General features: G+C 44.3%; 1 protein-coding gene across 1 annotated transcript; it reads right to left on the reverse strand.

The window, feature by feature from the left end:
• Positions 1-1995: 1995 nt before the first annotated feature.
• LOC144097227 (uncharacterized) lies at positions 1996-22477 on the reverse strand. The gene is made up of 6 exons (XM_077629973.1): positions 22395-22477; positions 20370-20486; positions 17054-17113; positions 10270-10311; positions 6100-6153; positions 1996-2258 (listed from the first exon to the last, which is right to left on the reverse strand). Exons 1-6 carry the CDS (start codon positions 22449-22451, stop codon positions 2181-2183), a joined length of 408 nt encoding a protein of 135 aa, XP_077486099.1. The 5' UTR covers positions 22452-22477; the 3' UTR covers positions 1996-2180.
• Between the last annotated feature and the right edge of the window lie 364 nt (positions 22478-22841).

A 22841-nucleotide genomic window follows, 5' to 3' on the forward strand; every position in this document is an offset into this window, starting at 1 on the left:
GGATGGGAGAGAGCGTGTCTGGAGTTGTCGCCAGTACGTGCTTTGGGTGTGATTGAGGGTGGACTGTGGTGGCGGGTGTATGGAACGCGAACGGCGTTAGTGATGAGCAATTGTTTTGTATTCCAGAGAAGTGTTTGTTAAGCTGGTTATCTTAAAGCTCTTTCAAAACTTCTTAATCACGACGTGACTTAATCTGACGGTATGTTCGAAAGTAACTTTTTCTAACTAGAGGTCAGAACAAGGGTACTACTGACCAGGCATTTACTAAGCATCATGTATCAACCGATATCCACACAAACGAATTCCTATTATTGGGCTCCTGCCTGTTTAAAACAGTGTGTGATGTTTAATGACTGTTTTCGCAGTGTACGTGTCAGGCAGGCCTTCCATGCATGCTCTGTGCTGTATAGACTGACAGTTTACGAGACGAAGTAATTGTAACAAACGAGAAAAAATCTAATTTGGTGAATCTTGTTCTGCGCAAAGCTGTCATTCCATGTTGTTGGTGAAATATTGAGCAAAAAGTAGGGCATTTTGTGTCCCGCACAAAAACAAGCGATTGTAGTAAATTGTCTTTTGCTGCAAACAAAGCATCCAAAGAGCCCACTTTATGGAAATTTTGATGAATAACCCCATCCGTATCAGTATTTGAACTAAAAAGTATCGTCCGATTTTTACCCCCCCCCCCCCCAATTCTGGAAAAATTAAAAACCTAGAAACAAGGACCCTGTTCATGCACAGCTCACTACGATACATTGTGCCTTGATTTAAGGCTTCAGCGACAGAACAAATACGATCAGCGCTGGTGAAAAATTCATTCAACGAGAACGAGTGGAAGAACTCAGCGAGCGCTCTAAGTGGTTACACCCAATGATTGTCAACGAAATGCTAGCAGGAGATTTCTATAATGCACAGGCATGCAGCTGCCGATTCAATTTATCATCCACGAGCCCCGTTTCACAGTCCGGTGTTTTTCGAGGCTGATCAGAGGCGGACATCTGAGCGCGCCTGATAGTCATACATTATGCAGGGGGCTCCATCTGGATTATTCTCGGGCCGCAGCTTAGCATCGAGCCCGGAGGCGGAAAAAATACCCGAGCGGCTCAAAAGAGTTTTTCAAAAGCTCTCCCCGCGCCCACCACCTCGTTAAACGCGGAAAAATTGTCATTTGTTATGCACGAAACGAGAAACCAGGTTTTTTTAGCTTTTCAAACATGTAATCTAATCTCAGCGATGAAAAGAAAGGCCAGTGTTCATCTCCAACGTCAAAATGAGATGTTAGGCAGCGTGTTGAACGCATCACGTATTGATAAAAGTGGATCGAAACATTGCTGCATGTTGAGCAGTTCAGGAGGCACAGTTTAAGCCTCGAAGCAGTCGCTAAATGCTTATCTGCGAGAGAAGAAAAGCGGTAGGCGGTGATTGAGATGAGTGGCATCGTGCCCTTCCATTTCTACTCCAGCCTCATCCATAAGTCCACCCCGGGCACCACGGAGCCGATTCAGAAAAGCGTAGTGCAGTTACATACGGAAAAGCGTGCATAACTAAAATGGAAAGCAGGTGCTTCGCTGGCAAATCTTCTTTGCCCAAATGTGCACCTGTAGTCCCAGTGACAGGGAGGAGTGCATGCGATGCAACGAGTAACAATGACAACGGTTGCGAGTCCAAGGCTGCATTCTCCACAAATATCCTTCTGAGGCGTCGTTTCAGTGATGCCAGTGGTAGCCAACGGCACAATCGCTGGAAAGTTTTAGAAGTGCTGGTGACGCTCCGAGCTGTCTTCAGTCGGCAAGGAGCAGTGAATAGCTGATGGACACGTCCGAACCAACGAAGTTTTTTTTCTTATTCCATGTAAGTCCAAAACCAAGGTGGCTGAGGGTCTCGCACAAAGTTGTATCTACTACGTAGACGAATACGTAAACATTATAGCACTAAAATATTCGAGCACAAGTGTAGCAACTGTTTTTGAAAAAAAAAAGATTTAAGGAGCCGTAAAGTGCCTTACCGACAAGCCTACATTCAGCCTATGTTGGCCCAACCTGCGCAGCCTGCTTCACTGATGGGCAACTTTACTCAGAAGAGTACGTTCAAACGAAGAAAATATATCTAAATAAGAAATAAAAGTACACAGGTAAGCGCAGCAATCCTTTAGCCCGTCTCTTTCGGCGAAAGAAACTTGTTCATTCCGGTAGCTGGTAGCTGTAGGGAAACCCTTGTATCGACCAGTAGAAGCCGATGTAGTCGTACAACACGTACATCTGCGAAGGGAGATGGGTAAAAAAAAGCAGAGATTAAAAAGGGCGTTCACGTACATCCTAGTAACCTGCGCCAAAAGGTGACAGTACACCATGTACTGCTGGTAGCAAGAATGGTGTACACCACCCCTAGCAGCTCCACGTTTTCAGCGTTTTCTATGAACATGAGAACAACGGATAAACTTGACGTGTCTGCAGATAGCAATGGTTCCCGTTGATGCTTTCTCTACACCAGGCGGTGGAATTCGGTTGAGCGGAAAATTATGTGATATACCCCAAATTTACTCCAACACTACATGCTACAAGTCTTCGCGTACAAACAGTAAACTGTTCACTGCTCGAAATTATTTTCCCCTACATGTGACCGCTGCTTCGACAAATGTTGCGACCACTCGCTATTAAGCTCAATAAATTAAAAAAAAGATCTATGCTTGGTGAAATAAGTACTTTATTGGATAATCCTATCGTTGTTAAAAAGCGTAAATTGTCTACTACGGCACCTCCTTCTTCCCTTCTTCTTTCACTCCCTCTCTTATCCCTTCCCTTACGGCGCGGTTCAGGTGTCCAACGATATATGAGACAGATACTGCGCCATTTTCCTTTCCACAAAAACCAATTATCAGCTTTTGAACATAGCGCCTCTTTAAGAAGAACAAGACCGTTTAGCACCACTTGACAACGCCCACTATCCACCGAGCATCATCATCATCATCATCAATAATAATAATAATAATAATAATAATAATAATAATAATAATAATAATAATAATAATAATAATAATAATAATAATAATAATAATAATAATAATAATAATAATAATAATAATAATAATAATAATAATAATAATAATAATAATAATAATTTGTTTTGGGGGAAAGGAAATGACGCAGTATCTGTCTCATATATCGTTGGGCACCTGAACCGCGCAGTAAGGGAAGGAATAAAGGAGGGAGTGAATAAAGAAACGACGAAAGAGGTGCCGTAGTGGAGGGCTCCGGAATAATTTCGACCACGTGGGGATCTTTAACGTGCACTGACATCGCACAGCACACGGGCGCCTTAGCGTTTTTCCTCCATAAAAACGCAGCCGCCGCGGTCGGGTTCGAACCCGGGAACTCCGGATCAGTAACAGAGCGCCCTAACCACTGAGCCACAGCGGTGGGTAACCACTGAGCACCGCGGCGGGAAAAACAAGTCCTTTGACCGATCATCAATGGACTTGTTTTTCCTGAAAGCACCTTCCTACTAAATGAATTTTTTTTTCAGGACAGAGGACATTGCTAAACGGCCGGGTAAGCTCCTTCGCAACCCTCCATCAAGAAATCCTTCGCCTCTACTATATGAAACAAATGAATAATGCACAAATTATGAGGACATTTTTTTAGTATGTTACCTTAACAAACCAACAACAGCAGCAATCGGAGTCCATGAACGGTGTGCGCAGACTCTATAATATTTCCGAGAAAATATTTCACGCCAAGCTATGGACGATTAACTGCAGAACCGCCAAGGGCGCTAAGCGATCGGTGGCCGCAGTGAAAACTTTGTCATGTTGCACAAGAATGCATTTACAACTCGGTGTTTTTAACTAGCCAGTCAGCATGCGCAAGCTTCACCCCGACTACTTCAACAATCGAACCATTTATTTATTTTTATTCACTACCTCCAAGGCCTCGAAATGCGGCAGTCATACTGGCGGGAAGAGTGTAACGATAGCAAAAACACGTACAACTAATCACGTTGCATAGTGACACTTTCACCTGTAAAAAAAGCGTACCACCGGAAAGAAAGTAAAACGAACCATGGAGATAGCTTAGCAGCCACGGGCATAATTAACCGTTACTGCTGAGCTAGGTTTCAAGAGATAAATTTTTGTATCCACTTGTACCGTTCGTTCACTTTTTCCGCCCATATAGTATACGTACGGTTGTAAAGCGCATACCCAGCAATTCTGGACGAAAGAATTTATGAAAGCGAAAGAGTTTATGAACGCAGTTTTTTTATATATTGTAAGATTTCACTATGGCAATCAATAAATCCGCAGATTACCACAGTTTTTTTTCTTTTAACGTTTTTGCCCTCGTCAAAAGCGTTCCCTATTGGGTTTCTAAGGCAGTCTTAACTGCTTGATGCGAGCGATGGAAGCACTGCGAATGAAAGATTGTGCTACACATCGGAAGAATGAACCACTACCTTCCATGTTTTCGTAACGGCGCCTTACAATTTTTTAATATTCAGATTTTTTGTCCGAGAATGTTAGACATGGAATATACGTTAACGAGTTAGCTCTAGCAACGCCGCTTTGGTTTGAGTGCCAGCCAAATTAGCCTGTTTCGGCAGATCAAGCCCCCTATAGCTTCTTTTTTTTTCGCTTTTTTCATTCGTTAGCCTCCACCTACGTGGCGCCACTCCATGGTGAGTGAACTAACAGAGGCGTCCAAACGGGCCCAATTGCAAAGCGGCTGGCATTGAGATAGAGTAGGCGTTGGCTTGACCGTTACCACTGACGGCTAGTGCCCAGTAATAATAGTAATAATTGGTTTTTGGGGAAAGGAAGTGGCGCAGTATCTGTTTCATATATCGTTGGACACCCGAACCGCGCCGTAAGGGAAGGGTAAAGTAGGGAGTGAAAGAAGAAAGGAAGAAAGAGGTGCCGTAGTGGAGGGCTCCGGAATAATTTCGACCACCTGGGGATTTTAACGTGCACTGACATCGCACAGCACACGGGCGCCTTAGCGTTTTTCCTCCATAAAAACGCAGCCGCCGCGGTCGGGTTCGAACCCGGGAACTCCGGATCAGTAGACGAGTGCCCAGCACCCATGTGTGGTTCGATGCCACACACGCGTGCGCAATCATTTCTGACGTCAGTGTTTGAGTTGTAGCGACTACGACACCCTGCGACGTTCCGGTAACAAATTATCACTTTGTAGATATAGAGTGCTCTCAATCACCCTCCTCCTCATCATGATCATCAGCCTAACTACGTCCACAGCAGGACAAAGGCCTCTTCCCTACACCTCTAATAAACCCTGTTCTCTCAATATAGCCATGTGAAAAAAGGAACTAACAAATATGAACGTGCAACTTGTGCGTTCGAAAACAAAAAAGGAAACCTCCTCATTCAAATGTGCTGAGACGCAGATTGTTACAGTAATGAACTTAAGACGGCGCATAGCATAGCCATAAATTATCACTTTTTAATTATGCGTTGAACAAAAACCAGGAAAAAACTGTTCACAAGGCATGTATTTCGTACCATGCACGTTATTAAACTGGCACTTAGGGCCAATTGAAGTTGGCTTGTGTCGACGAATAACCGCATTCAGAAGAGGCCACTTTCACTGAAAACTGAGGTTTTATTAGCTACAAAAAGGTCAAAAGGCTAAATACAGATGTCGCCACCAGCGGCTATATTTTGCAAAAACATGTGTGGTGCATCGATACTGTTTTTTGTGTCAAGAAGCCAGGCAACACCATCATTCAGCTCCCAGCGACGATCACGGATTCCTTACCGGTTCTTTTCAAATTTGAAAATTTCCAAAGCAATTTTCTCAGCAATATATTCGTATTTTGCTGTCGTATAAACATAAAAAAATCGTAAAGAGCGAAAGAATCCATTTTTACAGCAAACAAAATGTCATCAAGGTCCTTTTAAGCCCTGGAGCTCACTAAACAGATGTTAAGCTGGACGCATATTCATTAAAAACTTATGTTGCAGCATGCTCATGTGCATTTTGCTGCGTAATGTTCTCAATGTAAATGCTACATCGTAAACATTTCTCGGCGCGTGCTCAAAGTCAAGTAGAACCGCCCAGCACGAATGGCGCACTGCTGGGGACTCACCTTAGCCAAAGTCGCCACCACGGTGATGCCTATTCGGGCGTAGAAGTACTCGACCTGAATCGAAGATGAATATGGTCAGTGCCGACGGAAGAAACAGTTCATATCACTCGACGCGGAAAGATCCTACACTCAGAAAAGTTGGGTCTTTGGTATCTTTTTTTTAGCCAGAAAAAAATGTTCATCCCTCGCTGAACTGTGCGAAACAGAAGCCGCTTTCTACACAAAGCCACTACACGCACTGAACAGTACAGTGCAAACTGTATACGCGTCACAAGCTTTTTTTAGCAAATGCACAATGCCGCAGACGCTTTGAAGGCAAGTGCGTATCATGACGTTCCTCTGAGACAACCCCGCGCGCCGAACCATTCTCTCACTTTCCCTTCTTATACGGATGCCAGAGTGGCTATTTCAGTATCGCTTCCAACAAGCGCACTTCGCCTCGTGAAATGTCATCTTGGCGGCACGCCGCTACTTGGCGAAGAAAAGTGTCATACGGATCATGCCTTTCTTACAGTAACGTACTAAAGAGGAAACTGATGTAGCACGATGAACGCACAAGCGCGCACGCGTGAGAACAACTAAGAATATAGAATGGCTTGATCTAAGTACGTTTGTTGAGTTTTGCACTTTCCTTATATCCTGCATGATAGAACACGACGCAAGAACCTACAGCCTCCTCGTTTGCTATATTCGTATGGTGAAGCCGCTGTGCCTCGCTGTTCTCAACAGACGTTTCCTCAGGCAGCGGCATGACGAACTGCTGGCGATAGACAATCGAACCTTGTTATAACGATAAAAAATAATAAATATAACGACAGAATGACAATTCTTCTTGAAAGCTCGGTTAACACGGGTTATAAAGAAGCTACGGCTATAACGAAGTAATCGACGGGCCGCTTTAGCTTCGTTATAACAAGTTTCAACTGCCTTAGGTGCAGTGGGAGCGCCATCTAAGAGCATGCAAATGCGCATGCGGTTCTAGCTCAGTCTTGCCTAAAAAATAACACATGATCAGGTTCGCCAACATCCTTGAGGTGGGGATTAAGTGCAGCGCTGACAGCGTTCTACGCGGCAGATGTGTACTCAGATGGTGAGCGCAAATCTGCTCGGATTATACGATTCCGACACTGCCCTGACTGTTCTCCTAAAGTAAGGCCCACGTTATCATTGTGCAAGAATTTTCGCCGCTGAGGGAAGCTGACTACTCACCTATACAACATGAAAAGTGTTTAACCCAAGTGGAGTGAGTTCTCTGAGCTCACTTCGAGGCGAGCGCATTCTGCAGCGAATGTCACTGAAGGCGAGTGTAGCTGGTCGAAAATGACGCAGAGGTACAAGTTCATGACACCCCACGATTAGCCGCGGTTCTTCTATAGCTGGCATTGGCTACCGCCCCATTCAGGCGAGCAGTGTTAAGAAAAATAATTTCGAAACATTCTCAAAAGTACATAAATGATTTTTTCACACAATGTTTTCTTCAAAAGCTTCAAAATATTACGTGGTGAATGTTTACTTCTGGGCACACTTAATTACGCCCAATATTTCATTTGTTTGATACAAATGACTGATAAATGATATGAAACGCTTTGCTCTGTACATAACTGTTTATATGTATCAGCTATCGGTAAAAACGATGCTTGCAACGTCGTTTTCCATTCCCCAATCAGAGTTCTGTTCAGCGCTGCATATTTGCTTCGAAAAGCGAGTTCGCCAACAGCGCGTCGATGAACTCTGATTTTTCGCTTTGTACTTCAAAGACCAGAAATAAACTTCCTGCTCAGTTTCTTTAATGTTTGGAAAATAGAATACTGGAATATATCTAAAGGGCGCTTTTTGATTAAAAAATCGCGAACTTTCCGTGCACTTCATCTTACCACAACCTTTAAAGTATACTTAGCCGCATAACAGAACTAATAGAGGAAAAGCAAGCTTCTAAGGCAGCCAGGCTAGCAATTTTACAAGAACTTTGATTAAATCAAAGTTTTCGAGGAAGTCGAGGGCTGAAATGAAGCGGAAAAGCCAATGTAATATTTGGAGAGTGCAATTGAAATTATTTGGGCAGGACTGTGTTGGAAGGATGTTTAGGTGGCAGCAGACTGGCTTTCTACAAGCGCTGTTTGATGTACATCCATAGGGGATGAAGGAACCGCGTTCGGAGCTAGACGATGTGAGAAGTAATGTATTGGAGAGGCCTCAATGATCGCGATTAGCGTTCGTTCGTACACCAAGTTCACCTAATTGCTTCTTCGGGTATGAGTCCTGTCTGTGGGCACAAAGGAGGGCCTCCTTTCCTTTGTCGCTTTCTGGGAAAGAAAAGGGGAGGCGGGGGAGGGTGCGGGGAGGAAGACAGCAGATTTGGCGTCTAAAACAAGGTTAGCTTTTTCACTTTTTTTTACCACATTTGCAGCACAACAAACTTGCTTTTAGAAGGCCCGTCTAAAACCTCGAATCGGCATACTAGGTTCTACATAAACATATTGATTCATCGCGCTGACATTGCAGCACGACTTCATCATAACTATTCTTGTATAGAAAGATTGTTGACCTCAAAAGCGCGATAAATTGATAGAAGGTTCCTCTCGTTTGTCAGTTGTTTTTTTTCGCTGATGCCTAAAGAGCTTTTGCTATACAGCCTTGGGTCCCCATTGAGATACTAGACCTACTGGAAAAATAAGATAGAGCCTTGTCTTTTCCTCGTCTTGTTTCAAGCTCAGGCGTTTAGCTCTTTCCTTGAGTGTTTGCGCAAGAAATTTCTGCGTAAGCTAAACACAGTTCCGTAAGCGGCTTGAGCAACTGAACAGGTCTTTGACAGACCGTAGAAGGCGTGTATGAATTGCGACCTGTATAAGGATAAAGGTTTACTCCAATACTCTTTTAAGGCTGTTTTCTCCTCCTTCGTCACTTGCTCAGGCAATGCCACGCATCCCGTGCTAGAGTCGATATCTGCCAGTCGGTGTGGCGGACATTAAAAATAAAATAAATAACGGTTTCAGAACCATCACAAAACGTAAGTCGCATTTTTGAATGAAAATAATAACATTCAGTAAGTTATCAATCAGTGTAAAAATCGTGAAATGTACAAGAGGAAAGTCAAGCAAGTGTTAGTTGCATGACTGGTTTTGTCCTTTGGTATTCCGTGTTGTCTGTCGGAATTAATTTAGGAAGTGAACATGCACTGTGTCAGTAAAGCAGATTATGTTTTGTTTATGGTGGTCTTGTGTGGCTGTAGCGCGTTAAATTTTTCCCAAGTTTCAAGTAGTATCTCCTCGCTTCTTTTAAGCAGTTCTTCGTTTTTCTTACATTTATATAGTGCTGCTGTTGTTACCAGCGGTATGCTGTATTTTTGACTACTTTTTCTCCATGCAACGTATCCTTATAAAGGTATTCATTTGTTCTTTTAGCGCATTCTTTTTATGACCATGAGTTTATTTCTTTGTCATTATGCCAACAAGTGCTGACTCATATGTTATGCTGTTTGTACATTCATAGGAAAGCTCTTGTCAGGCAGTGTGCCTTTTGGCCTCCTTCCTGAGGAGTACGCACTTCGAATGAAGTGCTATTCTATTCTCTATTCTCTGAATAGAATTGAAGAGTCCAATTGATAATAATAATAATAATAATAATAATAATAATAATAATAATAATAATAATAATAATAATAATAATAATAATAATAATAATAATAATAATAATAATAATAATATAATAATAATAATAATAATAATAATAATAATAATAATAATAATAATAATAATAATAATAATAATAATAATAATAATAATAATAATAATAATAATAACAATCAATTCATTGACATCTAAGTGCAGGACAATAGATGGGCAATGTACATGATGGATCTCCAATTAATTTTGCAATTGTTGCATTACAGAGGCTTGAATCTGGCAACGTTGTGGGTTTCACATTATAATTCTTTAATGGAGGGCTGGAAATAAATAAAAGAGAGAGAGAGAGCGAGAGAATGGAAGCCAAACTACTCGTTACCACCTTTTCTAGATCACACTTTTTTTCAGCACTTAATAAAATCTGTATGCATGCGATGAATTGCTCTTCATTATCTACAACTTCGACAAATTGTTTACGAATGTTATCTTTCCCTCTTCTTTTAGCGAAGTCATAAGTATTACAGTATTCTATAAATAAAACACTTACAGTCGCGAACTGGGAGAAGAAGCGGGCGATGGACGTCAGGTCCTGCAAGAAAGCAAAACACAGTGTTGAGAGAAACAATAACAACAAGAAAATACGTGGAGCGTATTGGTCGAAATTAGCTTTTGCCCCGAGCAGCTGCTATTCTTTTGCGGCTGGAACAATAGCTGTCAGGTGTAAAGCCAAAGTGTACCGGTTGAAGCAACTAAAACAAAACAATAAATATCGGTGGCTCTGACGTGTGCCGAAAATAAAAGAAGCAGCTTATTAAAGTGTGGCCTCTAGATAAAGCGAAGACGTCTCAAGAAAATGCTGGGCAAACGAAAATAAGGCGAAACATTGTCGGAAATAAAAGAGCAAAGAAAATTATTTAAATCAATAACAACGTGAATGCCGGTTTAGGCGGATGTGAAAGCAACGGGACGCCCTCGGGCTATCGGGCACCTTCAACATCGAAAGTAATGAAACGTGGTTGAGTGCCCTCATCGCAGTAGTATGCTAAAATATCGGAAACTCAAGGCCTCATTATATTCACTGTACAAATATGGCGCTGAAAGGCTTACACATGGGCAGAGTATGCATGATTAATTTCACATGGTAGCGCCTCAGTTCATTTTGACTTGAAAAGCGCGTTGCTTCACTTGACCTTGCTTCACTTAACCTCACTTTATTACCTCAAAGTGATGGTCATATTAAATGAGCGGCGGATCGCATAAAATTACGAGGTCATGAAAAAGCGGGATTTTTAAACTAAGAAGTCATGTATCATTTACTTCCAAACGACTTGCAGCTTCCTGGGCGTATTGTAGAGTAAGCGCACGGAAAACAAATTACAAGTAACCTTAAATAGGTGATTGCTGAATCACGCGAAACCAGTTTGAGCGCTCGCCTCGCTCTTTCAACCTCTTTGCTCACAGTGAGAGCGCCACAAGAGTGGCGTCAACGGTTCGCGGGAAATGCAAGAATTGCAACGGGAGAGCAAAAACGCAGTGGACTCTTCGTAATAGTTATTAATAACTTCCACAAAATAAAAAAGAGAACTGAAAGGCGTAAAAAGGAAACTGACAGGAACACAAGAGGAAACGCGTCAAGACCAGCGCAAATTTTCAATTACAGTGCCCTTAACTACTTCCTCTAGGAGACAAAAGCCCCTCTTATATCCCTCCAATTAACCCTGTCTTGCGCCAGCTGCTGCTACCTTATCCCCGCAAACTTCCTGATGTATTCATATGGGCGGTGACGAAGTACAACACCAGGGTGGCGAAATCCAGTTCTGCTAATAGAATGCGCTGTCGGATCTGGCTGCCGGGATCAAGCTGCACCGTATGTCTGGCTATTGAATTCTATTGGCATTCGGATTCTTTTTAGTGAACTAGCACTAGGGCTCCAACTCCGCCGAAAAGCCATTGTCTGTCTAAAGTCTACTTCTGGAACCTTCCCACCGTTGTCCCATTGTTCTCCTGGTCTATCCACGACCTGAAAGAGCTTGGTGACAACCGCCTGGGTGGCAGATGGGCCATCTAGGTCGCGTGACCTTGTTACGTCATCTCAACCTGTCCACCGGATCATGAGCAAACTGCCCACCATAACAGGTGGTAGTTCTATTAATGATTAGTCTCCAGAGGTTCCTCGGGAAGGGCAACCAGAGTCTCACAAGCCCCACAGATGGCAGCACCTTCCGTCGCAGGGCAGTGGCGCGTCGCTTAACCCCTGCACCACTGCTCCAGGAGTGGTATGTGAGGACTCCCAGGAAACTAGGAACGTATAGAACGACCAGTTCTACTGCAGTGCAAGTCTAAGAGGGTGCAATGTCGCGCAAACTTACGTTATATGGCATATCATCTATGGTGAGCCAGTTCAACTCAAGCAAAATCATAGAAAGTGAAGATAAACCTTGTAAAACAAGGGCCAACCGTGCTACCGCATGATAATTCGTGATTACCCCCAAACCAAACAGCTCGTGATTTTTTTTTTATCGGGCGGAAAGTTGTGCTGCCCAAAATTGTAATCCCCGCCCTCTCGCGCGCGAGGCGGATGCTCTACCTCTTCGCCATCGCTGTCACTCCAAATACATAACTTAACAACCAAATAAACAGCCTATCATTGATGCAGTACAAAAATAAAAATAACAGAACCATAAAAGTTGCGGCGACATTAGCAGTCCACGTTCTTGCGAACTCTGCCTTTTACGGTGGGCGCATAAACTAAGCGAGACACTCCGCAAGACTCTAAACATAGATCTAGTTCTCCAGACGTGGCCAGTTAAGACTTCAGGACAACACACGGCCGCGGCGCTTCCACGACGTTTTCCGGTAACATTTATCGAGCAGTCTAGCCCGGATCGGCTAGACTCCTTGGCAAACCACCGAAAACTAGGGAACTTGCTCTTTCACCGAGTTCTGTCTTCGTGGTTAAAGAGGCTCTTCCGGCGTGCTCCTTCGCAGAAGTTGTTGTTTGCCTTCTTGTGGTCTCTGACAAGAAACTGCACAGGGCTGTTACTGTGTTTCGATTTTTCTAGCGACTGCAGCCAGACGACTAGCAGGAGACGGCGTCTGCACTTCGTTCGGCGAGGGCTTTGCGAGAAAGAAAGGAAAGCAGAACCGAAAAAGCGAGAGATAGACAGAGAAGGAACGACGACACATTAGGCCACCCTGACATCTCTCGCTGAGGCCGAAAGAAAAACAGAGGAGGAAGAGAGATAAAGTGAAAGACACGAACAAGAAAAGAGGAAAGAAAAGAGGAAGTACTTTCGTCACAGAAGGGAAGAAACTCTTGAAACGAGAACATAGCTTATTTAGAGTGCCGAACGAGCAACTGATGTAATATTTTATATTTATTTTTTCCCTCTTCAGATCTGGGCTCAGAGATCAGAGGCGAAAAGAAGGGGGAAAGGCTTCAGAGAAGAGGAGGATAGGCAAGGGGGTAGGGAAACCAGACAGGTTATCACCAAGCAGCGCATAAAAAGTAAGGAGGCCCGGCAAGCCAGGACCCACGGCGAAGAAACAGCCCGGATAGAGATTTACTGCCGCGCCGAGTCGTCTCGTAGCCGGCGGGGGCGCTCGGCCCCGACTTCCCTAACGAGGCGTGAAGAATCGGCAAAAGGCGGGTCGGCCGTAAAGCGGCGAGTCCGCTTTCCTGTTCCCCTTAATTAAAACCTCTTGGAATATTCAGCGCTTCGAAAGGAAGCGAGCACGAAGGGCAAGAAGTGAAGTGAGTACAACTCTTCGCGCTGCCAGACTCCTGAACTCTTAACCGTAACGGGGCGAATATATATACACCACGTCGCAGTTTGCCGACTTGGCCTCGTAAAAAGAGAAGCCGTAAAACGCTTTCGAATCCCCGGCGTCTTTACTTGGCGGCCCTCCCTTCTTTGCTATCTTTATGTGAACGCACTACGTGAGTACTTGTGTGTGGGTGTTGAAATTTCTCTTGTGTTGCTTTGCAGAGCGAAGACTAAGCGGCGAAGGCGCTTGGATCAATGGGTTGGCCACCTGGCTTCGAGGATGGAGAGCGCTCTTGCAGCGGCGTTACGTCCAGCGAGACTTCAGTTCTCCCAACCCTTTTCTCGTAGCCGCGGAAGCCCGGTTTAACCTCCTCCAGTCACACTGGAGGCCGTCCGACTGCTGTTACGACCGCTGGCTTATATGCGCGCTTTTTCTGTGATTTGTGGAACGTGTACCATGCATATCTTTGAGTTTAAAGAATTCCGCAGGGAATTGAAACAATACATCGCGGGGGACGATAAAGAAAGTGCTGCTATACTAGAGCCGGCGTGAGTCTCGTGCCGGCCGCTCGAGCGGAGAACAGCAAACAAAGAGACACCTAGTTGCACGCAGCTCCCAAGTTTCGCACAGTTAACGCTTGCGCTTAAGTGCAGCCGCACAGATGTAAAATTTATTTTAAACGGTCACAATGCTTCATTTCGGTCATGCTCTGAAGCACCTGTGGCACCCTTGAAGCTCTGCACTTCATAAGGGGATAGTTGGGCCTCTGCACTCACCTTTTCGAACGTTTTGGTAATGAGGGCATCCGCTAGCCCTGCACTATTGGCGATTTTCAAGAAATGGACGCCACGCTACGGCGGCGCCGCGAACTAGTCCAAGGAGGATCGGAATGCATGGAACAGCAACGTTTGCTACCTCGCAAGTGCTTCGACGGCACATTCATACGTTGGCCTCATAGTTTTCCTCTAAACATATACCTTAGGAGCGCTGTTACATGAATATTTGCAGGTAACAAGACAGACTAGCCGCTAGGCGTCGTTGCGCGATTTTTCTGATGCCAGCGAAGACAGAGAAAGCATGAGAACAGGAGGTTTTTCTGTTGTACACTCTAAACACGAATATATCTATATAGAAGTTAAAAGGAGTGTGCTGTCCTCCAATACACTTTCTATAAACGGGGTTGCACTAGAGGACAGTCTACTCCTTTTTTACTCATTTCTGCTTAGAGTTTAGCTAAACGCTTGCAGGACAATGACGGTCCATTTATCAGGCACCCGGCCTATATATCTAAAAAGATGTCTGGGCCGCACTAGAAGGGCCTAATTACGAGGCGCTATATGTTAACAAACATTACGGGTATATTTCATGCGCGAAGATCTTTAAGCATGACTCTATTTTGCAATGACAGACCTTATTACGGCATGCGTCTATGCATATATGATGTTTTGTTATCCACGGAAAGGGTGGGGGATCATACGTTGATTTTATTTGAATTCCATTTCATTCAGATTTTTTTGCACTTCGGTATTAGCCCCATGTCCCCTCTGTGAATGGCACACACTAAACAGGAACGCACATTTATGCGAATAAAAAAGGAGTAATCTGTCCTATAGCGCAATGCATTATATGAAATGGAGTGAGCAAGCTCCATGTTTACTCATTTCTGTTTATAGCATAACAGTCAGGCGACGGGCAGAAAAGAATCAAATAGAATGGATACTTTCCTTCCATCCAATCACTGCTAACAGATAACACAGGCTTCGCTAATTGCACCGAGAAAACAGTGCGCGGAACAGGCGACCTCATTGTTCTCTTCTTCCGCAAGCGGTTTGGTTTTTGTCGAAAGGAAATGGCACAGTATCTGTCTCACATATCGGCGGACACCTGAACCGCGCCGTAAGGGAAGGGATAAAGGAGGGAGTTAAAGAAGAAAGAAAAAAAGAGGTGCGGTAGTGGAGGGCTCCGGAATAATTTCGACCGCCTGGGGATCGTTAACGTGCACTGACATCGCACAGCACACGGGCGCTTTAGCGTTTTGCCTGCATCGAAACGCAGCCGCCGCGGTCGGATTCGAACCCGGGAACTCCAGATCAGCAGCCGAGCGCCCTAACAATTGAGCCACTGAGGCGGGGCCCGCAAGCGGACACGACTGTAATTCTGTGTTTGTATTTAACAAAACTGTTGAGTTAAAAATCAAGCGACAGTAACTTTTTAGCTTGTTTTCTGATCCAGCAGCATGGCAGTCGCTGGATCTTGCTAACCTTTAGTGGTGAATGCAGAAAACTTGGCGCCTACTTTTGTAATTTACTTTCGTACAGGAGTATTCACTGTAGTCGACATTTATTTTAATTTCTCTCCAAAGCGTGCATCGACCGTCTACCGCTCAGCTTTTCTTCATCACGTCTCCTTTATGCCTTTACATTATCAAGTAATGAATGGCACGCTTACACGAGGTCTCCACCATTTAGAAACAAGCGCGAATTTATAGAGAAGTTTTAAAACAGGAGTGATTTCATCTAGGCGGCCAGCAGAAGGAGTCCTCTTTAACGCCGCCGTACTAAATTTCTAAGACTTGTGAAGAGTGTGTACACAGAAGCTGCGTAGAGACGAGCACAATTTCACAAACTCATCAGCTGAAGTTTATTCTTACTGTTTACCTTGAACTGAGCATTGCTCGGACGCTGAACACTGCCGTGTAACGCCTATATTACACTCTAAACAGAGAGGAGCCAAAAAGAGTATGCCGTCCTCTAGCGCCTCTCTTTTATAAAAGAAGTGTATTGTAGGACAGTTTACTTCTTTTTTTACTCCCATGTAGCAGTATTCGTGTTTAGAGTGCACATTTAAAGACTTTATTTCTTCTCCCCGCCGTTTGCTCGCCACCCAGTTTTTGTTGTGTTCAGGTCGATAAATGCCGTGGACCGACACTGGAGCCCGTGCGCACTGGAGCAGAGCAGATCCCGGCACTGCTTGGGGAAACAGTCAGTGCACTGACCGAGAATCAGGCGAACGGAGAAGGTCACGTGTTCGACTGCTTTTCAACCCGATAGCGCTCAGGGTCTCGTTCAGCGGAGAAACCGCCGTAGTTGTTGGCGTGTCGAGGAAGCCTGGTTGGTCGAGAGGGTCGTGACGTCAAAGCCACGTGACCTCTCGCGGGTAAATCAAACACCCCGCAACGATTACACACTACAACAGTGATGGCGGCACTAGGCAATTCATCATTGGTCTGCAGGGTCGTGACGTCATTGCAACGCCATTACGTAGGGCCCCTGGAAAAAGAAAAGCAATTGCGCTCGATCCGCTGCTCTTTGGGTAGCGTGCCCGGCGCACTACCCCTCGACCACTGAGGAACGTTCGTTCGACTTGGTCAAAGGGAGGCCGTTTGGTAAATAAAGAAAAATAAAATAACGGAATACCTTTAAATTCGTTGCGTCATACCTTTAAATCAGAGCTCTAGTGTTCCGCAGTTTTTTTTCTTGTCCTTCGTTGTTAAAGATTACGCTAGGAAATATTCTGCGTGCGCATAAAAATAGAGCAAAGATAAGGCATTCTCGCACACTTACAAATGCGTCGGGTGGCGGAGTTGTGGTGGTTTGATTGCGCTTGACGACAATTCTTCTTTTCTGTTGATAAAGAGAAGAAAACACAGGTACTCCTCGTAGAGCACGAACGAGGAGCCCGACGAGTAGGCATCGCTAGACGGTACAATCATCCATTATCTCGCGGCGGTGGCTGAACCCGAGCTCTTCGGTTCGAGTCCAGCCTCGTCGGTTCCATTTCTACGTGAGTGAGGTGCAAAAATGCATGTGCACTGTTGTTCCGATTCCAGTTAAAGGGACACTGAAGGCTATCTTAAGTCGGCTTTTATCAAGAGATTGCCGCAGTTTTGCATGAACTATTTAAGTACCGAAGCGTTCATACGCTATAAAGCATTAAAAATTGATATACTGGTGTGGCCATCAACGGCCGTTTTCGCAAGCAAATTTCGCTGCGTATTTGTCAGTTCCTTTATCGCTGAACTCTGAGGTAGGGCTACACTGCTATGGCTTCTAACTGGTGATCACGGAGTAATTTTTCCTCTTGACGTCACGAGGTTGAATCCAATGGCGGGAATATTTTTAGATGTGGTTTTCTCGCCAACAAATGCGCCACGTTTGTTGCCAAACACAATTATAGCTAGGCACAGCCAGGGAATCAAACTTTACTCTAAACACAAATTGTATAGAGTTGTCCTCAGTGTCCCTTTCAATCAATCAATCAATAAACAAATACATTAATAATCTACAGGCAAATAAATAACAAATTTACAAACTATTTAACAAGCCAGTCAATCATTTATTCAGTACATTAATCAATTTTCAATCGACCAATCAATTTATTTATTTTTATGATATACTGCAGGCTGTGAGGCCCAAGCAGCAGTGGATTACAGAAACAGATCACAAATTGAGCAAAAATACCAAAATGCAAACAGAGCACGAGCAGCAGGAAATGACATGAAAAGGCAAAAAACAAGCTAACACAACAAGCAGAGAAAAAAAAACTAACAATATTCACTTATCAGGTCAAGAGACTGTACACACGAAGCTGGTAAGCTGTTCCAGTCATGGAAAGAGAGTGCTGAAATAAGTTAGTCTTTGCAAAGTACGGGGTCAGAGAAAGGGGGTGGGAGTGTCGAGCTCGTCTGGTGTTCTGAAGTATAAGATACGGTGAAGAATTTATTCCAAGTTTGCGGTTAAGTAACAAAAATAAGAATTTCAACAGAAGAAACTTGCGCCGGGACTGAAGGGTTGGTATTAAATTCGAATGCATTAATGCAGAGACTGAAGCAGTTCGATTGTATTGCGAAAACATGAATCGCACAGCTTTCCTTTGGATCCGCTCAAGTGCTTTTATGTTACTAACAGTATACGGATCCCATGCAATGCATGCATATTCCAATTTAGTCCTCATAAGAGTTTCTTATGCCAGTCTATTAACCTGAAGTGGTGTATCTTTTAGTTTATGGCGCAACAAACAAAGTTTACGTAAGGCAGACGAGCAAGGGTTAGAAATATGAGTGTTCCAGCTTAGGTTGCTTTTTTTTTTTGAAAGCGAAATTTATTGCCCAATGTAACACCGATATATTTATATTCGTTTACTTGAGTAATTTCTCCGGAGCCTAGAAAAAAAGAGCATATGAATGGATTAAGTTTTCTTGTGACACGTAGTAGGACAGTCTTTTCAATGTTAAGTTTCATGCCCCATCGATTACACCATGCGTGGATACTTAAGGGACGTGTTTAGTACTGCCTGATCGACAGCTAACCGGATCTCATTGAAAATAATACAGTCATCAGCATACATGCAAATCTGTACAGGTTCATCAACCACATCTACAATGTCGTTGCAATATATCAAAAACAGCAGCGGCCCAAGCACACTGCCCTGAGGGACACCAGATGTGACCGGAAGAGCACCAGAATCATCTCCGTTAATAGTTACGTATTGTTGGCGTTGTGTTAAATACATTGATACCCAAGCAATAATAAAATCTGGCAGTCCTATCAGTTGAAGTTTCTCAATTAATTTATTATGGGGGTACTAGGTCGAAAGCTTTGCTGAAATTCCAAGAAAATTAAATCTGCCTGGCCGGCCCTATCCACGACGGAAGCAAGAAAGTGAAATATGGTGAGTAACTGAGTAATCGTAGAAAATCCTTTCCTAAAGACATGCTGGTGCTGCGACAGAATGTTATTTTCTTGAAGAAATTTTTAAATGAGGTTAGCCACGTTGTGCTCCATGAACTTGCAAGAAGAGCCTAATATAGATATGGGGCCGTAGTTGGATAAAGAAAGTGGGTCACCCTTCTTCAGGACGGGCACCACACGCGCAGTCTTCCAATCATCAGGTATGGACGCAATTGAAGCTTGAAATATAACTACCAGAAATTTGCTCAGTGTTTCAGCGAAATGGCGAAGGAATGCGCCTGGTATAACATCAGGTCCCGGTGAAGATTTAACTTTAAGTCTGAGCAGCATGTTCAGCGCTCCTTCATGCGAAATCAAATCAGTGACATTCGGGAAATGTGATGGGAAAGTTGAAAATGAAGGTTCAGCGGGAACGGAGAAAGCACTGTGAAAATATTGGTTAAAGTGTTTTGCAATAATCTTGGAATTAGTGATTACTGCACCGTTATGAGATATTTGTTTAGAGTAATTAACAGATAAAGCTATCAGTTATTTGACCAAACAGCCAATTAATTAATTGAGCGATCAATCTATAAAAATAAGTCTATTTTAAAAATAAATCTATTGTATAAATCAATACCTCTATAGAAAAAAATTCTACTCTATAAATTAGCAAAATACACCTGCCTGTAGATGATGATGAAATCATGAATAGGATGACGGGTGACTAGTGCGTGGGATGGACGAGACGGCTCAGCGATGGAGACGTGGTTCAGGAATTGGTATCGGCGGGTGACAACAAACACAGCATGGGTGTCCCGAATGCGAATGGGATAGCGAATGAAAGCGGAAGAGGGGAACTGACTGCCTTTTTTTTTTTGCGAGATTTTTCCTTTGAAAACCCCCTGCTACCCCACTCACCTTCGCCCCCCCCCCCCCCCTTTCATTTTTTTTTTTGACGAAGAAAGTTTAAGAAATGCTCAGTACATCCTGCTAGGCTTTTTGTTTCACATGCTTAATGAAACAGAACAGCAGATCAATGACACGCACAAAGGCAAAAATAAAGCCTGCCCTGCCTTTGTTCTTCGCTGCTGGATTTTTTCGCGCAACATTTAAGAAGTGCATTGTACGAATAGAGCGTGCCATCTGCAAGACGGACCGATAAATCCGCCCCCGGCCCGAAGAGGTTCCACGGCAGATCCCTGCTTACCAGCTCCAGCTGTTCGTCGCCAGTCTTGGCGTGGAAGAGGGTGATGTTGAGCGGCAAGCAGGCGAATGTCGAAAAGATGTTCCACCAGAGGAACACCGTCAGCGCCGGCTTGATTCTCTGCAGGTGGGCGTGGTGGTGGTGAACAGCGCTAGTTTATGAACTCCTTCTTCCGCGTGATAGTAACTGTCCGCATTTTCGCAGCGCGAGAATTAATTGGCAAAATAATGACCAGAAAGTAATTGAAAAGCTCCTTGCGGAGCAAGAAGAAAACTACGAGGCCTTTTGGGGATTGAGGAAAGAACTCTCATGTATTATAAAACGGCTAGTTTTGAAATACGACGCTGGGGAGACGTATACAGGTTTACCAGACCCCTCCATCGCACGTGCAGTGGCATTGTTGGCATCAGGCGGGGCCAGTGCGCTTTCGCAGCCGGCGTCTCCGCTATTACGTCTCCGGTGTGCTAAAAGCGTGTGATGTTCCTATACGCGGAATTCTTCACTCTCTGCTTTACTTTTGTTTATGTGGGTTTAACGTCCCCTAGCGACTCAGGCTATGAGAGACGCTGTAGTGAAGGGCTCCGGAAATTTCGACCACCTGGGGTTCTTTAACGTGCACTGACATCGCACAGTACACGGGCCTCTAGAATTTCGCCTCCATCGAAATTCGACCGCCGCGGCCGGGATCGAACCCGCGTCTTTCGGGCCGGCAGCCGAGCGCCATAACCACTGAGCCACCGCTGCGGCTATTCTATTTATTTACATTCGTAGATCCCTGGGAGTCCTCATGCCACACCTGGCGCAATGGGGCAGCGATGCAGCGATACGCCACTGCCCTGCGTTGACAGGTGCTGCCACCGGTGGGACTTGTGAAACACAGGTTGCTCTACCTCGCTAGCTTCTCGCAACCGATCATCACTTGAACTGCCAAGTGCCACGGTGGGCAGGTTGCCAGGCGCGTGTATGTATGCCCTGCCTATATATCAGGTGTTTCGAGGAAGCCGGCCACTAATTTTTAAAAATAGGCTTTTTGCGCTATCAAGACAGCTTCTGCGGAAGAATAATACTAGTGTCGGCGGACATCAGCAAGCAGGTGAATAAAGTTATCTAGTCAGGCGCTTAACTAATTTATGATAATTAACTTTTTAACTATCACAGTTTGGCAACTGGTTTGGAGACAGAGATTTGTAACCGGTCGGTAGTAATGGCTATATCAGTTTTTGGAATTCTGAAAACGCGATTACCCTCGCCGCTATGGCCCAACAAATTTTGGCTACATCGGGCCAAAATACATGCGCTTTTGAGAAGCATGGAGGCAAAGCAACCTTTCTAGTGCCCTTAGCTAGACGAAATAGCTAATTTTTTTTCGAGCCACAGTGCCGACTGTAATTGGGTTTTAATTACTATTGTCAGTAATTATAATCATTATTAGTAATTGTTAATGATTGGCTCGAAATCTCTAAGGACAACCAGGCGTCTAAATGTAATAGTTATGAAGTTAATTACTAGAAATCAATTAACCGTCAAAATACTAAGCTTTATTCATATGTTTTCTGATGTCCGCCGACACTGATATTATTCAGCTGCAGAATAATATCAGTTTCGGCCGCAGAAGCCGTCTTAAAAAGGAAAAGGCCTATTTTTAAAAATTACAGGCCGGCTTCCCTGAAACGCCTGGTATTACACACACCTGGGCAGGTTGCTGACAGCCCGGTAGGTGCACAGACTGCCACAAAACAGGCTTCAAACAAACAAACAAACAAACAAACAAACAAACAAACAAACAACGGCTAAATGTGGCGATCGGCCACTATAAGTGCGAACACACTAAAAAAAAAAGGACACGGCGTCAGCGGCTGTCGCCCTGTCATTACGTGGCTGCAGCTTTCGTTTCTCTGGAGCAATTCGGCTATGAATCGGTGCGAACTGGGCTAATTTGACATCTTTAAAACAGGGGCGCATTACTGCGAGGTGCGTTTCGAGGGGATTGAGAACGGATCTGACCCTCGTGACCTTCACTGCACTCACCCCGACGGCGCCGAACAGCAGCACCATGGCGGAGAAGCAGTTGAACGACGCCTCCATGCCTTTGAACGTGTACGCGTACAGCATCATCGCTGCAAGGAGGGAAGAAAGGGATACCTTGAGAGAGTCTAAACACTCCTCCAAATAAGATGTCAACAGCTCTGGAAGCTTCAAAAAGTGTTAGATGCCACTCGGCGCCAGCTGGATTAGAAGACGAGCGCCCCACCTGGTGTGTTGGTGGGAGCTTCTATGCAGCTAACGCGAATACGAGACGCCGACGCAGGCGTTTCCTTTCTTCCTTTCTTTCTTTCTTTCTTTCTTTCTTTCTTTCTTTCTTTCTTTCTTTCTTTCTTTCTTTCTTTCTTTCTTTCTTTCTTTCTTTCTTTCTTTCTTTCTTCTCTTCCTTTCTTTTCTTTCTTTCTTTCTTTCTTTCTTCCCTCCTTTCTTCCT

Source organism: Amblyomma americanum, chromosome 7 (genome assembly GCF_052857255.1).
Source record: "Amblyomma americanum isolate KBUSLIRL-KWMA chromosome 7, ASM5285725v1, whole genome shotgun sequence".
NCBI lineage: Eukaryota > Metazoa > Arthropoda > Arachnida > Ixodida > Ixodidae > Amblyomma > Amblyomma americanum.

Excerpts from the sequence above, each read along its gene's own strand:
- LOC144097227 (XM_077629973.1), bottom strand. The coding sequence starts at position 22,451 with ATGGAGGCGTCGTTCAACTGCTTCTCCGCCATGGTGCTGCTGTTCGGC. Across the intron at positions 17,114-20,369 it reads GCGACGAACAGCTGGAGCTG|AAAAGAAGAATTGTCGTCAA; the intron begins GTAAGCAGGGAT and ends CTTTATCAACAG. Across the intron at positions 6,154-10,269 it reads TCTTCTCCCAGTTCGCGACT|GTCGAGTACTTCTACGCCCG; the intron begins GTAAGTGTTTTA and ends TCTTCGATTCAG.